General features: G+C 45.7%; 1 protein-coding gene across 7 annotated transcripts in view; it reads right to left on the reverse strand.

Moving 5' to 3' along the window:
• The window catches only part of NAV2 (neuron navigator 2), a 427,183-nt gene that overhangs the window by 42,874 nt on the left and 369,240 nt on the right, over positions 1 to 15,069 (reverse strand). For all 7 annotated transcript variants that reach the window (XM_018043153.1, XM_018043157.1, XM_018043158.1 and 4 more), the window contains 3 exons: positions 10,340 to 10,392; positions 4,675 to 4,698; positions 4,482 to 4,556 (listed from right to left, as the gene is read on the reverse strand). In XM_018043153.1, the coding sequence (XP_017898642.1) occupies positions 4,482 to 4,556; positions 4,675 to 4,698; positions 10,340 to 10,392 (152 nt within the window). The remainder of the gene's footprint in view (positions 1 to 4,481; positions 4,557 to 4,674; positions 4,699 to 10,339; positions 10,393 to 15,069) is intronic.

Consider the following 15,069-nt stretch of genomic DNA (forward strand, 5'->3'; position numbering starts at 1 on the left):
TGTCTACAGGCTTTTCCAGGCAGGAATACTGGAGCAAGTTGCCATTTCCTCCTCCAAGAGGTCTTCCTGAAACAGGGATCAAACCCATGTCTCCTGTTTGGCAGGCTGATTCTTTACCACTAAGCCAACTGGGAAACCCACCTTGCAAGGCAGGCGTGCCGAAAGAGTGCCGGGTCTTAAAGACGGAAATCTTACTGGGGACATGTGGGTGAGCCCCTGTCGACTTCTTCAGCCTCTTGAGCCCCCACTCCCCACCACTCTCTGGGATCTGGTTACTCTAGCCTTTCACATTCTCCAACATCCCGTGCCTCTTCCCACCTCAGGACCTTTCTGCGTACTTTCCCCTCTGCCCGGAATGCCCTTCCCCTAGCTGCCTCCCCAGCTGATTTTTATACATACTTCTCAAGAGAGCTCAGCACATGTCTTCATGAGACCCCCAGATTGGGCTGCTTCCCTCCTGTTCACTCACACAAGCACACTGGTCTACTGTGTACTTTATGGGAGCACAGTCACACACACACACACACACTTGGGATCACTAATTTACGCCGGTCTCTACTACACTGCAGGATACCTTTCGTTCCACAGGCACCAAGCTCACAGTAGAGGCTCACGTTGAGCATGTTTACAGAATGGATGAACAAAGTGGTTGGCAGATGTTGCCTGTTATAATCCTGGTTAACAAAAAGCCACCAAAAGGCCCATCTGCTACCACCTCAGAGAACCTGCTCCCTGTCCCCCCTGGAGTGAGGACTTTCTCTGGGGCTCCCCTGCACTTTTATGTATCTCTGTAGAAGACAGCATCAGACACGCCATTATCCTATATATTACAAAGACAGCTTTAAAAATGCTGCCAATTATAGTTGAAATATGCATCCAATTTTAAGAGATGTTAGGAACATGAAAAAAAAAAATGTGTATCTTAGAATTGAGAGATGTGATGTTTCCTTGTCTGCCCCTTTCTTTGCAACCCTCTTCAAGGGCAAGATGCAACTCTGTGTCCCAATACTAAAACTTCCTCCATAGAGCAGTAGGTGAGAGAGCAGTGAGTTGACTGAGGATCCTGATAATATTGTTAAAACCAAGGATAAAGAATGGATGTCATCTAACCCTGCAGGCCTCAGTTGCTTCATCTGTAAAATGGGAGCCATATCTCTGTTCTTCCCAGGGTGATTCTGAGCACCGAGTGACACAATGTGGTTGAAAATGATCTATAAGCTGCTAAGGAATTGCAAAACACAGGCATGACTAGAGACTGCGGGGAACAGACGGGGTTTGGGAACAGATATTCTGAGAACACAGGTGTAGAGAGATGAAGAAAAGGTCCCAGGAGCGGGGTGGGTATATACACAGAAGGTCACGGGAGGAACCAGAAGGACCGGCAAGGTACCTGAGTCTTGGGAGAAGTGAGACCTGATGGTTCTGGAAAATTCTCCAGACAAACGTGATAGATGCAGAGAGTGAAGAAGACAAGGGTGGGAGAGGAGCCATCACCCTAGGCTCTAAGGGGGTCAGGGTCAGCACACATCTCAGATTAGGGAGGAGAGACTCGAGGGGTGAGTGGGAGGCCTCTTACTGGACTTCATGGAACAGGGAGACTGAGGGTAAGACACCTCTAGGATCAACTGTTGAGCCTCTTTCCCACTGGCCGTAGGAGCTGGCAGGGGACGTGAGCACTTGTCATACAAAGGTCAAATGGACTGGCCAGCTTCTTTCTGATTGCGTGCCCTCCCTCACAAAAAACTGAGAAAATACCTTTGCATTTTAAAATAAAGTGATATGCTTCAGTCTGCCCTGGAGAATGTGGCAGGACAAAAGCCAACCAGATTGGAGACAGTCACATAGTGAATGAAGCCAGGGCATGGAGGTGAACAAGTTGACTGCTACCCTGGCACTTCAAAGGAATGACAAGGTCAAATCTAAATGCCTGACTTTCCATTTATTTCAATTCCTCGTTTGACTGCCACCCAAGAGTCTGTTTGTGGGCATGAAAACTTTCTATTCGTTTAAAAACAAAAGCAAAAACCTGAGCCCACGAAGACTGCTTATCGAGAGAGTGTTTTTGCAAACTCAAGAAGAAACCACATGTGCTCCAAAGAACCAGAGGATCGCATTTTGCTGGTGAGCAAAAGGACTGAGTCATGGTCTCAGTTATGAAAATACGGGCTAAGAGGCTGGTTCAGAGCCGCACAACAGCCTTCTCAGCAAGCAGCATTCTCACATTCCCAGGGAAAACAAACACAAGTGGTATAAAAACACCCAGAGAAGGTGGCTTTGAGTAGTGTGTCCTAGAAAAAACAAACACGGCTTGGCCTGCGAGAAAGATGGCAGACAGTAAAACACGTTAGCACTGCCGGTGGTGTGTGGCAAGACTAAATATTTACTTTAAAACAATATGGGATTCAGTGGCTTTTATGAGGAGCAAAATGGATTAGTGAAATAATAATAATGTGAGGGATCTCACTCTTACTCTTCTGGATCAGACAGGAGAGTTCCAAATGGCCCAGTGAAAGGTCCCTTGGAGGCAGCATGAGGTCACTGGAGGAGTTAATCAAGTTCTTTGATAAACAAATTACTATTTTTCAATTAGTAAGGGGCAGTCATTGATAGCTGTAGTTCTTAATAAGGACAGTATTTCCAAATCACTTGCTGTCAAACCTCATGTGTTTCAAGAAGACCCCTGGCTCACTGGTTCTGGATTCACAGACATGCATCTGATTCCTGAGATAATGTCTCAGTCTTCGAAAAAGACTCTAAACCTCAAATTCCGGATCTAACATCAATTTCTGATCTTTTTTTCTTTTGTATTTATTTATTTATTTGGCTTCTCCAGGTCTTAGTTGCAGCATGCAGGATCTACTTTGGTTCCCTGACAGGGGCTCGAACCCAGGCCACCTGCATTGGGAGCATGGAGGCTTAGCCACTAGACCACCAGGGAAGTTCCAAATTTCTGATCTTTTAGGATACAGTAATAGAGAAAAAAGTTAAGAAAATAAAGAAAGATTAAAAAAAAACCACACAGTAGCCTAGTATACTAGGGTTTTGGGGGGAAGGCAAAAAAAAAGGTGGGGGGGAAAGCAGAGATTTCCAGAAATGTAAGAAAGCACAGGAGAATGAACAGTTCAGAGTAGTCAGCAATTACTGAGCCTATAATTAAGGTCAAGCCCTCTGCTAGGTACTTCATGTGCAGACTTTAAAATGAAATGGAAAGTTTCCTCGAGTAGACTCAGGCTCAAACCAGGAATTACATGGGCAAAAGCTCCAGATATTTACTAATTACAGTCCTGGTCCAAGGAAGACAAGCTTTTTGCTTTTCATTTTAACAGCATGCTGGGATCACGCAGGTGGCTTTCTGACGGGCTCACACTCACAATCTATGGTCCTAGACTGGTGGTGTGCTCCCAAGCAGGAAGCCCTGCCTCCGAGGCATCTCAGCACCTTCCAAAACCTCAGGCTCTGCCTCTGAGCTGCAGCCCTGACGACTCACAGCCCTGTGGCAGGGCACCTTTACAGACTGGTCTGATGTGGTAGGAGATCTCTGCCTCTACTCTGACCCCGCAAATCCTGTAACCACACCACAGTTAGGAAGCTAACTTAACCACCTAACAGATGAATGTGCTCATGATGTGCCCTGACCTTTGCTCTTCTTCCACACTGCCCTCATTCCCACTTCCTTCTCCCTTCCACCCCAGCCCTCTTCCCCCACATCCACGCCATAGATTCTAATCACACTGAGCTTCTTATAGTTTCCAAATGCAGCAACATCTTCACCTTGGGTTTTTGCACAAATTACTCTCTTTGGTTAGAATGCTGTCCTTCCCATGCATCCTCCCCTACCCAGCAATCTTAAGATGTAACCTCCTCCAGGAAGCCTTTCCTGACTTCTCCCAGCCCCATCAAAACTGATCTAGGCATTCCTCTCAAGTATTCCCACAACCATCCCCCTTTATTGCTATCATAACAGCTATCATGTCATAGCAAAACTGTTTTGTCTCTCTGCTGTACCACAGAAAGAACACTAAGATGACAGTGATTATGCTTGCTTTGCTGTTGAACCCACATTGCCCGGGGCATAGTTGGCACTTAAACAGCTGCTGAATTGAATGCTGGTTGGCAGTGCCTCCTGAACACGTAATTGTATATATTATATAATAATTACAGAGCAGTCAGCCATTTATTGTGGAGTCGTAGATTTTCTTCTTTCACTCTCTTAAGATGAAAATTTCCAGAAAGAGAAAGGAAAATGAACCGTTCTGAGCACTTAATCTAGTTCAGGTACTGATCACATTACACCCCTGAGAGCTAAGTATTATCATCTCCCAGAGCACTGAGGAGCAAAGGCAGGCTCAGAAGTGAAAGGATCTGCCCAAAGCACAGAGCCAGTAAGTGTCAGAGCTGACACACCTGTGACTCTTTCGTTACACCACTGCCTCTATAATGCTCCAAGGCAGCAACGGCTACCGCTCTGGGTCTATACTCACATTTGCTGTCAGCTGGGTGGTCAAAGCAGAAACTTTTTCTTGGGAGGCATCCAGTTCCCGCCGTAGTTTTCGAATCTAAAGATGACAAGGAACAGAGTTACTTGCTTTGGGAGTCCACTTCCAGGATGAGCTGGGAGAAAGTACTGACCATAGTGAAAGACGGAAGAAATCCAACTAGCAAAATGTTCCTTACCTCTGACTGGCATTTTTCTTCTGGCTGTAAAGAAAAACATAGACGAAATTAGACCAGTTGAGGAACAACTGGAGGGCCATATTTGGACACTTGCAGCAGTCTTAAAGATTATTAGTTTCTCTTCCAATGGACTTCTCTAAATAAACCGGTTCAATTCATGTGACCAATCAGAAAGGCCAAATACAAACAATGTATTATTTTAAGAAATTAGGAAGAATTAGGAAATACTCTGGCTATATTGATTGTGAGCAGCCCCCTGCTCCCACATGGACATGACGGCAGGGAGAAGGGGTGATGAGAAGGGGATAAGCCAGGGGAAGAGTTGCCAGATTTAGCAAAAAAAAAAAAAAAAAGAACAGGGTACCCAGTTAGATTTTTTTTTCTTTTAAAGTATGTTCCATGCAACAGTGAGAACACACTTATACTAAAAAATTATTTGTTGTTTATCTGAATTTCAAATTTAATTGGGCATTCTATATTTAATCTGGCAATCCTACCTGGGAGGCAGGGAGGACAGCTCATAGGTTAATTCTGCCCCATTTTATTCCTCCCTCTCATCTCCCTAGGGCACTGAAGCAGAAACAGTTGCAGGGCAGGAAGGCTCTGGAAGTGAAGGGGACTGGGAGGCCCCATCAGCCAGCCTGGAGACTCCCCAGCTTATAAGAAGGAAGATGGCTGGCACGTTCCTGCTGTTCCATCTGGAGCCCTCAGTTACCTGTGACCCTGGGGAGTAAGGACGAAGCCTATAGACTCTCTTACTGGAAAAACCTTCCATCCGGGGCCCTGGGTCTGTGATGACACAGCAATCACCAGCCAGAGACTACAAGCTACTTATCTCTTCCCATAGCGGGAGCCCACATGGGTTGGGGGGAACCTATTGCAGGGGGAACCATTCTTTCTCTCTTCTGGAGTTTCTGTAGGGGCCCATATAAGAAGAAACCCACAACCTCCAACACAGGCTTTCTTGGAAATGTTGGAAGTGTCCAATGGCCTTCTCTCCACACGCCACCATTTGTACTTTCTTGGGGTGGAGCAGCCAAGGTAGGTGAGTGAGGATCAGTAAAGACTCTGTTATGTCCTGAGTCCTGTGTGTGTGTCATCATCCAGTTTCACTAGTGGCAAACCCATTACTCTTAAAGATCAGCATCTGACTCTGGTGTCTCCTCCTCTCAGTTAGAACGCAGAGGGGTATCACTCACCAGGCCCCGCAGTTCCCTACACCCATCAGCTGGGACAAGTGGGTAGGCAGTCTGACTGCCCCTCATACCTTGCTCCCCACTTGTGATCCTATCCCAGAAGACCCTCTCTCCAGGCTGATTCCTAACAGCAGCAACTAATTTTTAGGTACACTGTGACCAAGTTAGTTAATCCTTGCAATAAGTCCAAAAGTAGGATGGCATTCCTTTTGAGGTTCAGAGAGGTTAGGTATCATGCCTAAAGTCACACAGCTGGACAATCTCCTTATCTAAGACATGCTTTCAGAAGGTTGGGAGATGTCCTCACTGCTTACTCTTCCCTCTCTGATACTACTCAGCATCCCTCTTTGTCTGTCTGTCTGCCTGTCCATCAATTCATCCCCACCACCACTACCTATCGAATATTTATTGATTTCCAACTACGTGTCAAGCACCGTTTTAATAATCTGGGATTCAGCTGTGAACACGACCAAGTCCCTCATGTCTCCTGTTGTTTACATTCAGGTAATAATAAGTAGCATTTTACTAAAAACTTACTATATGGCAAAGACAGTTCCAAGCACTTGACATTTATTATTCATTGAATCCTCATAACAACCCTTTGAGAAGGTACTAATATAATTTGCCCATGGTGACAGCTGATAAGTGGTGGAACTGGGATTGGATCCAAGGTAGTCTGGCTCCAGAGCTTATGATCTTAACCAGCACATACTCCTGGCTCTTTGACTACAGTGACATTCTCCTGGAGGCCTTCCAGAAACAAGGCCCTGGCTTCTGAGTCTGATCCAAAGGAGAAAAGTGAATGGTGATAGCGTCACAGCTATCTAACATTTGGGAGGCGAGTAGGAGGTCTGTTAGCAGGCTGAACCATCCACAGAGGACCAGCCCGACTTCTAAGCACTTCTATTAGCAGGACTAATGCTCTTTGCTCAGGCTGCTACCACCGTCTGTCCCTGTGCCCACCTGTCTCTGGGGTTGGGCCCAGGGTTCTCAACAGCAGCTTGGAGAAATCATGCGTTTTGTATCTTGCCCCCAACTGCTGCCGCACTTCTGTGCATCTGGGAACTCTGAGTGAAGCTCTGGGCCTCGGAGCCTCTACTGGGCAGTTCCCCTGGGAACTCAGCTGCCGCTCCCTACTGATCAAGAAAGCAAGTCTGATGCCAGATGTGCCCTCCGTAATTTTTTTGTATTCTGAGAGCTGGCCATGACCTCTCTATGGCATTTGTTTAGCATCAGGCTGTCTTTTCTTTCCTTTGTAATTAAAATTACAGGCAAATTTCAGCCAGAATGAACATTCTTGAGCATCTAAGAATTAGAGATTTCGGTGGGGGGTCGGGGGGAAGCATGTTATCATCCAATAAGAGCCTTTAAAACACCAGGGTATTAAACAGACTCTTTGGTCTGAGTTGGTGGCAACATAACAGACTCCAAAGATTTCTTTCTAGACAACAAATACGAACTTGTTTACCTTAACATTTGCAAAGGCGCCTAAGCATCTGTTTCAGAATTTCATCATGATCAAGGAGCTAATAATAGATACCACACACCACTGTTTGGTGGTAGCAGTCTGGTCAGACTTGAAGTTTTCCTTGGAATGAGCATTGCACTCCATCAGTGAAAACATTCAAAGGTTGGACTATTTTTTTTAAGTCTGCAAAAGCAACTTATATTCTCAGAGAAGGCTCACGTAAAGGACAGTACATGGGAACCCTTGACTCACTGACCTCAGAGACCACCTGGCCTAGCTCCCTGAGGCCAAGGGTAAAATGAAGAATAAGGAGGTAATTTGTCCAAAGTCATACAGTAAGAGAAAAAACTAGGGTTAGGTCTCAGGTCTCTTGCTATCCAGATAAACACGGAATTAAAAAGTATTAGTATCATTAGAAGAGAAGGCAATGGCACCCCACTCTAGTACTCTTGCCTGTAAAATCCCATGGGTGGAGGAGGCTGGTGGGCTGCAGTCCATGGGGTCACGAAGAGTTGGATACGACTGAGCAACTTCACTTTCACTTTTCCCTTTCATGCATTGGAGAAGGTAATGGCAACTCACTCCAGTGTTCTTGCCTGGAGAATCCCAGGGAAGGGGGAGCCTGGTGGGCTGCTGTCTATGGGGTTGCTCAGAGTCAGACACGACTGATGCGACTTAGCAGCAGCAGCAGTATTATTAGGTTTGTGGTCAACTCCGGAAGGACAATTTCAAATTTCATGAAACCACCAGCTTCAGGTCCACACACCAGAACAAGAGCTACTGAAAGAGAGCCTGTGGCTGCAAGAAATCTCAGTGGTCGGCATGAAAGGCACGAAGGGGCAGCAGCCAGGAACTGCACGTGATAGCTTCCTGCCGTCAAATTCTCACAGGTGAAGAGCTCCTGTCCTTTCGCTCTGAGGCTGGCTGAGGCAGGCCAGCCCCTAACTGTTGCTTTTCTGAGTGAAAAACGTGTGGACAGGAAACCCTGGGAAAACTTGGGGCTTGGGCACTGAAATGTCTGCTGCGACAACACTGCACCAAACCTACGGAACTAGAGTCCCATGGCCCCCGCCCCGTGCCTTCCATGCCTCTGGATTCTGCTTTCCGCAGCAGGCTCCTCTCTCTACCTCAGAGAGGAGGGGAGAGTCCTCAGGGCTCAGCCCAGATATTGGCATGTACTTGGGCCAGTAAATACTGCGGTGTTGGAGAAGACTCTTGAGAGTCCCTTGGACTGCAAGGAGATCCAACCAGTCCATTCTAAAGGGGATCAACCCTGGGTATTCTTTGGAAGGAATGATGCTAAAGCTGAAAACTCCAGTACTTTGGCCACCTCATGCGAAGAGTTGACTCACTGGAAAAGACCCTGATGCTGGGAGGGATTGGGGGCAGGAGGAGAAGGGGACGACAGAGGATGAGATGGCTGGATGGCATCACCGACTTGATGGACGTGAGTTTGACTGAACTCTGGGAGATGGTGATGAACAGGGAGGCCTGGCGTGCTGCGATTTATGGGGTCGCAGAGTCGGACACGACTGAGCGACTGAACTGAACTGGCTGAAATACCATGGAAGAAGTGACTCCAGGTCTGCAAGTACCCCCTCTGGTACCCACGTCACAGAGCTTCATTCTAGAGGGGAAGACTAGGAGGCCTCAACCGCTGACAGTTAGAAGGCCATCCTTGCGCTTTCCTGGATAATGGCTTGAATGACCCCTTCCCAAAGTTACTATATATAAAGGCGTTAAGATGAAAGCCCAGACTCTGATAACATTTCAGACAAGATGACGTAGCAGAGGAAAGAGGTTATTTTGGAGTTGGAGGGACAAGGTGGTAGGAACAGAAGAGAATGTTTCTAGGTCCTTCAGCTCAGACCATGTCAATAACCACTGAAGTCTGTCTGCTCGCTACACGCCCAAGAACAGTCTGGGCTCTTTAATTTGATTCTGGGATGGCCTTTAACTTACAAGGGGCTATCTACAGTTTGTCCCACGACATAGCCCAGATACCTGGCATTACCAAAATCTGAGTTATTAAAACATCTGTCCTTCATGGAATGAAGGTCTAAAGAACCCCCAATTTCCAATTAATCAAGTGTTTTTTTTCCTTATATGAATTCCCGAATGAAAGTTTTTAAGATAAATAGTCATGCACATAGCCATAGAAAGCATCCCGAACAAATCCAGTACTGCTTGGCTACATGTGGCTTTTCTCAGTAGCCCTCTCACGGCTGACAGCTTTCCTTTACCAGAGCTTCCTCTGGGCTGTGTGTATTCTAGTCACTGCTTTTACCTGCATTTTCTTATTTCATTCAAACCTGTTATTTGAGCACTGTGTGCTCAAGTTCTAGGCCCAGTTCTAGGCACTAGGAATAAAACCAGAAAAAAGTCCTTGTCCTCCAGGAGTTTATGTTGCAGTGAATAGTAATCTTCATATATTTAATTCTCAGTACAACTCCACAAAGTAGGGACTGCTACCCTTTCTACTTTACAGACAAAGAAACAGGGAGACACAAAGTTGAAAAAGCCATCTTGGCACTTCCTTGGTAGTCCAATAGTTAAAGAATCTGCCTTCCAATGCAGGAGAAGCGGGTTCGATCCCTGACTGGGGAACTGGGATCTCACATGCCAAGGAGCAACTATGACTGTGAGCCACAGCTAGAGAGTCCATGTGCCACAACAAAAGATCCTGAATGATGCATGCCGTAACTAAGACCCCATGCAGTCAAATAAGTGAGTGAATATTCTTTAAAAAAAAAAAAGAAAGAAAAAACAGTAAAAGGCATCTTATACATTCTAACCAGTTACTACCTGAAGCGCAATGCCACTTTAACAAAAGTCAGCTTCTGATTTATTGGTTGGTACATTACAATCAATAGCTGTTTGTAAATTTCAAATTGTGTTCCCTAACTAATTGATCCCCTTATGATGGAAATACTTTCTCTAGGAGACATGCTTATATTTTATTTTTGACACACATAGCCATACAGCATTGATTTATACTCACTGTAGAATAAATTGATGACGTGCTAGAAACCAAGGAGAGTGAGGATCCATGAACTATGAATAAAAGAAAAAGTAAAGGTCAATTGTACAGCTGGCTACTAGGTAGCCCAAAAGGGGAAGGGAAGGAGAAACTCGGTATCAGAGGACACTATCAGGCTTGGAGCAACCACCTCACTGTGACCCAACCTTGTCGGTTCGGTGACAGGTCAAAGTCAAGTAAGGAATAATTTTCCATGGGAGTCGCTTTTCTGTTACCACATTTTATTTCCTGCAACCTTCTAAATACTTCCCCCCTCTGCCCATCAAAATAATACATAATTAAGTTAGATGTTGCAAGGACAGAGAAGTGTTAAGAAGCATATTCACTGTCATCAATTGTGTGACTCAGTTCCAATACCCAGAGGCAAGTGCTACCTGCTTTGTTCCAGCAGATTTTATTCCTTTCTTTTCTCTTATATGTCCCTTAAGGTTAAAACTGTGTTGCAAATGTATTTTATATTTTGCCAGCATCTGTCCTTTGTACAAGCAAAAAGACGATGAGCCGATTATTCTGAACATAAGAGGCTGGCTGTTGGCTACAGTAAATTCATTCAAGATGACCATGTAGTAGAACATTGGTTAGAAAACATACCCACTGAAACTTAGGTTCTTCGTCTGATTTTTGTCATGTTTACAAAGTGTCCTCTTCCTTGATTGTGACTGGACTTTGGGACTTAGAACCATCCTGTACTTTCCTCCTTTACCTCCTGCCCCCCATGTTCCCCCTGGCCTCAAGCCATGGAAACATTTTATTATCTGTTTTCATGTAATTTTAAGCCACGGTCTTCATCAGGACTAGGTATTCTGGCTGACTTCTCTTCTTGGAAACCAGATTCTTTAATGACGTTTTCCTAGTAATCTCTCAAAAAACTGCCTGAAAGATAGAAATACGCCTGTGGAGAAATCACAGACCTTTGCGTTGGTCACAGGTTCCCTGATCAGGAGTGGAATGGCCCTCCCCTCCCCACCACACCGCACTCTCACCTGTGATCTGAGAGTGGGAAGCTGGAGAGGAATGCACGTGTACTAAGCAGCTTTCACTTACCACCCAAGGAGTGAACTCAACTTGGATCAGCGGTCGGCGGAAGTTGCCTGCCCACAGATGTCTCATGAACGGCTGCACCACCCTCCCTGGTGCCTCCACAACGTATTCCCAATAAACGTCCCGAACCCCAGCCTTCCTTCAGGTTATCATACTCTGAATCCTGCCCTGCTCTCTCACGCATGACCTGTGAAATTCTTTGCCATCTCAGAGTCTCTTTCGGTGCAGCTCCCTTGGTTTAGGAAGTTTCCCGTCGCTGCCCATTCAGATCTCCAGCAGGATCAGCTCAAACATCATCTTCTCCAGGAACCCGACCTGGAGAAGGTTCCCAGATGGCAGGTTCCTCTCCAGGGCAGCTTCCTCTCTCCTCTGACTACACAGATCCTGGGCTTGCACTTCTGGTCCTCTCCTCTCTCAGAAGTTGCCAGCTTCCCTGAGGCCGTCCCTGCACTGCCACTTACATCCACCCTCCTCAGCAATGCCTGGGGTTCTAGATCTTTCCCTCTGTTCTTCCTCCATCTATCATTCACCTGGCCTGTGCCCATAAAAAGTCAACTTAAGGTGTTAATGGCCAATAATGGCTTTCAGTGTTAGTATGTCCACACATTAAAATAAGTCTCTCATGGCCCAAGCTAGTGGTCTAATGGTCCAAAAGGGTAAGTTACTTTAGCCCCATGACACAGACACTAGCGGGGAAATGACAGTGGAGGCCAAGGTGGGGGAAGAGATGTGAGTAGCATGGAGCCGCCCTGCCATCACACTGCCCTGCCAGACGCTGGCTCCGGAGGCCTGCACAGGGCTTCTGTGTGGACTCTGGCCGCTGAAAAATGGAAGTCTGACTCTTATTTCTCTGTCTCATACACATGGATTCACTGACACTGCCTTCAGCAACATCTCAGGGCAAGCGTGGGGCCGCACGCAGACAGGCACATCTGGCAGGCTTTGGGTGGAGGTAATTATTTTTCTCTATAATTAACTCCTCTTGTAACTGGCAACAGCAAGGCTGTGGTCCAAAGGAAGAGCCCTTGCTTTCCAGATCAACCCCGAGCTGAATGTGGCTGCCTGAACCACTGCAGCTGGCCCTCCTTCAAGTACACTGAGCCAAGGCAGAGCCTGGGTTATGTGGCTGGGACACTTCTGGACAACAAAATGCACACAAGACTTAAAAAGCCCAGAGCAGCAGAGGCATGCCCTGCAGCTTCCTCCCTAGACCTATGCTTCCCCAAATTTGGAGGTACAAGGAACCAGAGAGTATCCAGGCTACCTCGGCCACCGACTATCTGAAACCCAGAGAGGGTAAGCGACCCGTGTAAGGTCCTACAGCATTCAGGAACAAGATCTGTGGACCAGAAATCTGGAGACGGCTTTGCCCTTGAGTGACCTCATTTACTGGTTTCTGAGGTTTACTTTTCTGTTTTTGGCAAAGCCTTCTGGTATATTTAGAATGGCTTCCTAAAGCCCTCGTTCAATCTACACAGGCATAAGCTGGGACTAAGCAAGCACACAGTGCGTGTGTGAGAAGCATGTGACTTCACCCCAACCTAAAGCACAGATAGGGGTGAAATCACATGTAGAATGACAACGGAGCATATTCTAGCCAACAAAGCAACCAAGTGCCTCTGCTGTCACACTTGGGCATCATATATATATATATATATATATATATACACACACACACACACACATATATTTTATATATATATAATGTACATATTCAGCTTCATACTAATCAAAGCAATTTCTCACTTATACTACTGTTTGAAGTGATCCTCGACATTACAGAGAATGTGTAGGTAATATTCCAAGTAGGGCAGGAATTTCCACCCCTAATGAAAGCAGGAGTAAACTAAGGTCCAGAGGGGTTAAGAGACGTGGTCAAGCACACACAGGTAGTCAGGAGTGGAGAGAGAACGTGAATCTGGCCATCGCACTCTAGACCCCCCTCTGCTACTGGGGGCTGTGGAAGGAGGCAGTGAGATGCGATGCGGTTCTCGTGGCTCCTGGGCCACCCTCTCAATCAGCTAAGAAAGCATAACTGAAGACGGAGACCACACTGATGAAGGTTCATGTAAGAGAGCCCAGCTATGGCCAAGGAAAAGCGTAAAGTAGGATTGAACAGAAAAAACAGAGGGCTGGGAGTTCAGGAGTTCAGTACCTAGTAGTCCTGACTGCAAAAAGTCCCCAAGTCACTTCTTCTGTTCAGTTTTGCCATAAACAAAACGGGGTTGAAATGGCCCAGGGGGAGAAGGATAAAATAAAACGTACAACTGTTCCAATAGCTACCACTGATGGAGTACTTACTATAAACCCCTTTCAAAGTCATTCTACGAAATGCCTTCTAGGATTTATCTCACCTAATCTTCATGTCAGTCCTTTGAAGTAGGTACAATTATTTTCCACATTTTTGTGAACAGGAAATAGGCTGACCAAGGCAAGTCCCTTATCCAAAGTCACCATTCTAACAGTGGAGGTACCAGGACTTAAATCCAAGTGTAACTCAGGGGTGAGAAGCACAGGAGAGCTGCAATACAGGATTTATTTACTAATAAGCGGCTTTGTTTCTGTGGGCTCCAGATAAACTGGTTTAGACTGCACCAGTATTTGGGAAGATTGGTTAAGTTCTGGATTTTTTTTTCAGTCCAAAGACATTCATTTGAAAAATGCCTCAAGCGTCTCTCTAAAGTACACTATTAAAGCTGACTTGAAGATTGCATAATGTGCCTGATGGAAATTTACCTGAAATAACTTTGAAAGCTTGCACCTGGGCCATGCTTGTACTCATCTACATATTTATAACTTTTATTTCTTTCAAAAGGCAAAGTGCTAATTAGATCCCACAAAAACCTCACACAGGGACTTGTGCTAATTCTTCCCAAATTTCTATTAATATTTGCTTTCTGGCATATGATATACCTAACTGCCTCTTATGAGGAGGTTCTATTTGGTTCAAACATGAGATATGAATTTTTTTCCCAGCTGTTTCTGTAACACCAGGAGTTTATATATTCAAGAGGGGGAGAAAAATGTCTTCAGCCAGTGGAATTAAAAATACCTAACTGCATGAGCCCTATTTCGCTTTTGTAATGTAACAGCTTTGGAAGAAATAAAATCATTCTGATACCAAATTTCCCAAAAGATGAAGATGTAACACGTTTCTTAGTACTGATACATCGACAACAGCCCCTACTCCTTCTCCCTGAATTCGATTTTACCTCTGCATGTGAGTTCCACGTCACCATGAATCATCAGGGTTTACAAAAGTCTAGACACTGCTTGTGGGCAAGCCCTTTTTATCAATGTCACTTTAACATCCCAGATATCCCACAGTTGTGCTGCCTGACAGCAGCTTGATTCCAGATGGAATAAATAAAAGCCATCTGATGATGCTACTGTAATGGTCCTGGACCTTTATGAGGCGAAGTATGCTTGTTTGGACAAGTTGCAGGACGGAACTCCATTCACTCAGGTACACACAGGAGGGAGCAGATGAACAGGGCACACTCAAGACTCGAGTCATCATCAGGAGGGTGGGGAAATGCTTCGTGGCCATGCTCTGCTCGCCCACTGAGCAGAAAAAAGTTCAAGATAAACGACCTGCTCCTTCACCTTAGGATCAACATGCCCTCCTCTATCACTGCTCTGAGTGGTTA

This window comes from Capra hircus, chromosome 29, assembly GCF_001704415.2.
Source record: "Capra hircus breed San Clemente chromosome 29, ASM170441v1, whole genome shotgun sequence".
NCBI lineage: Eukaryota > Metazoa > Chordata > Mammalia > Artiodactyla > Bovidae > Capra > Capra hircus.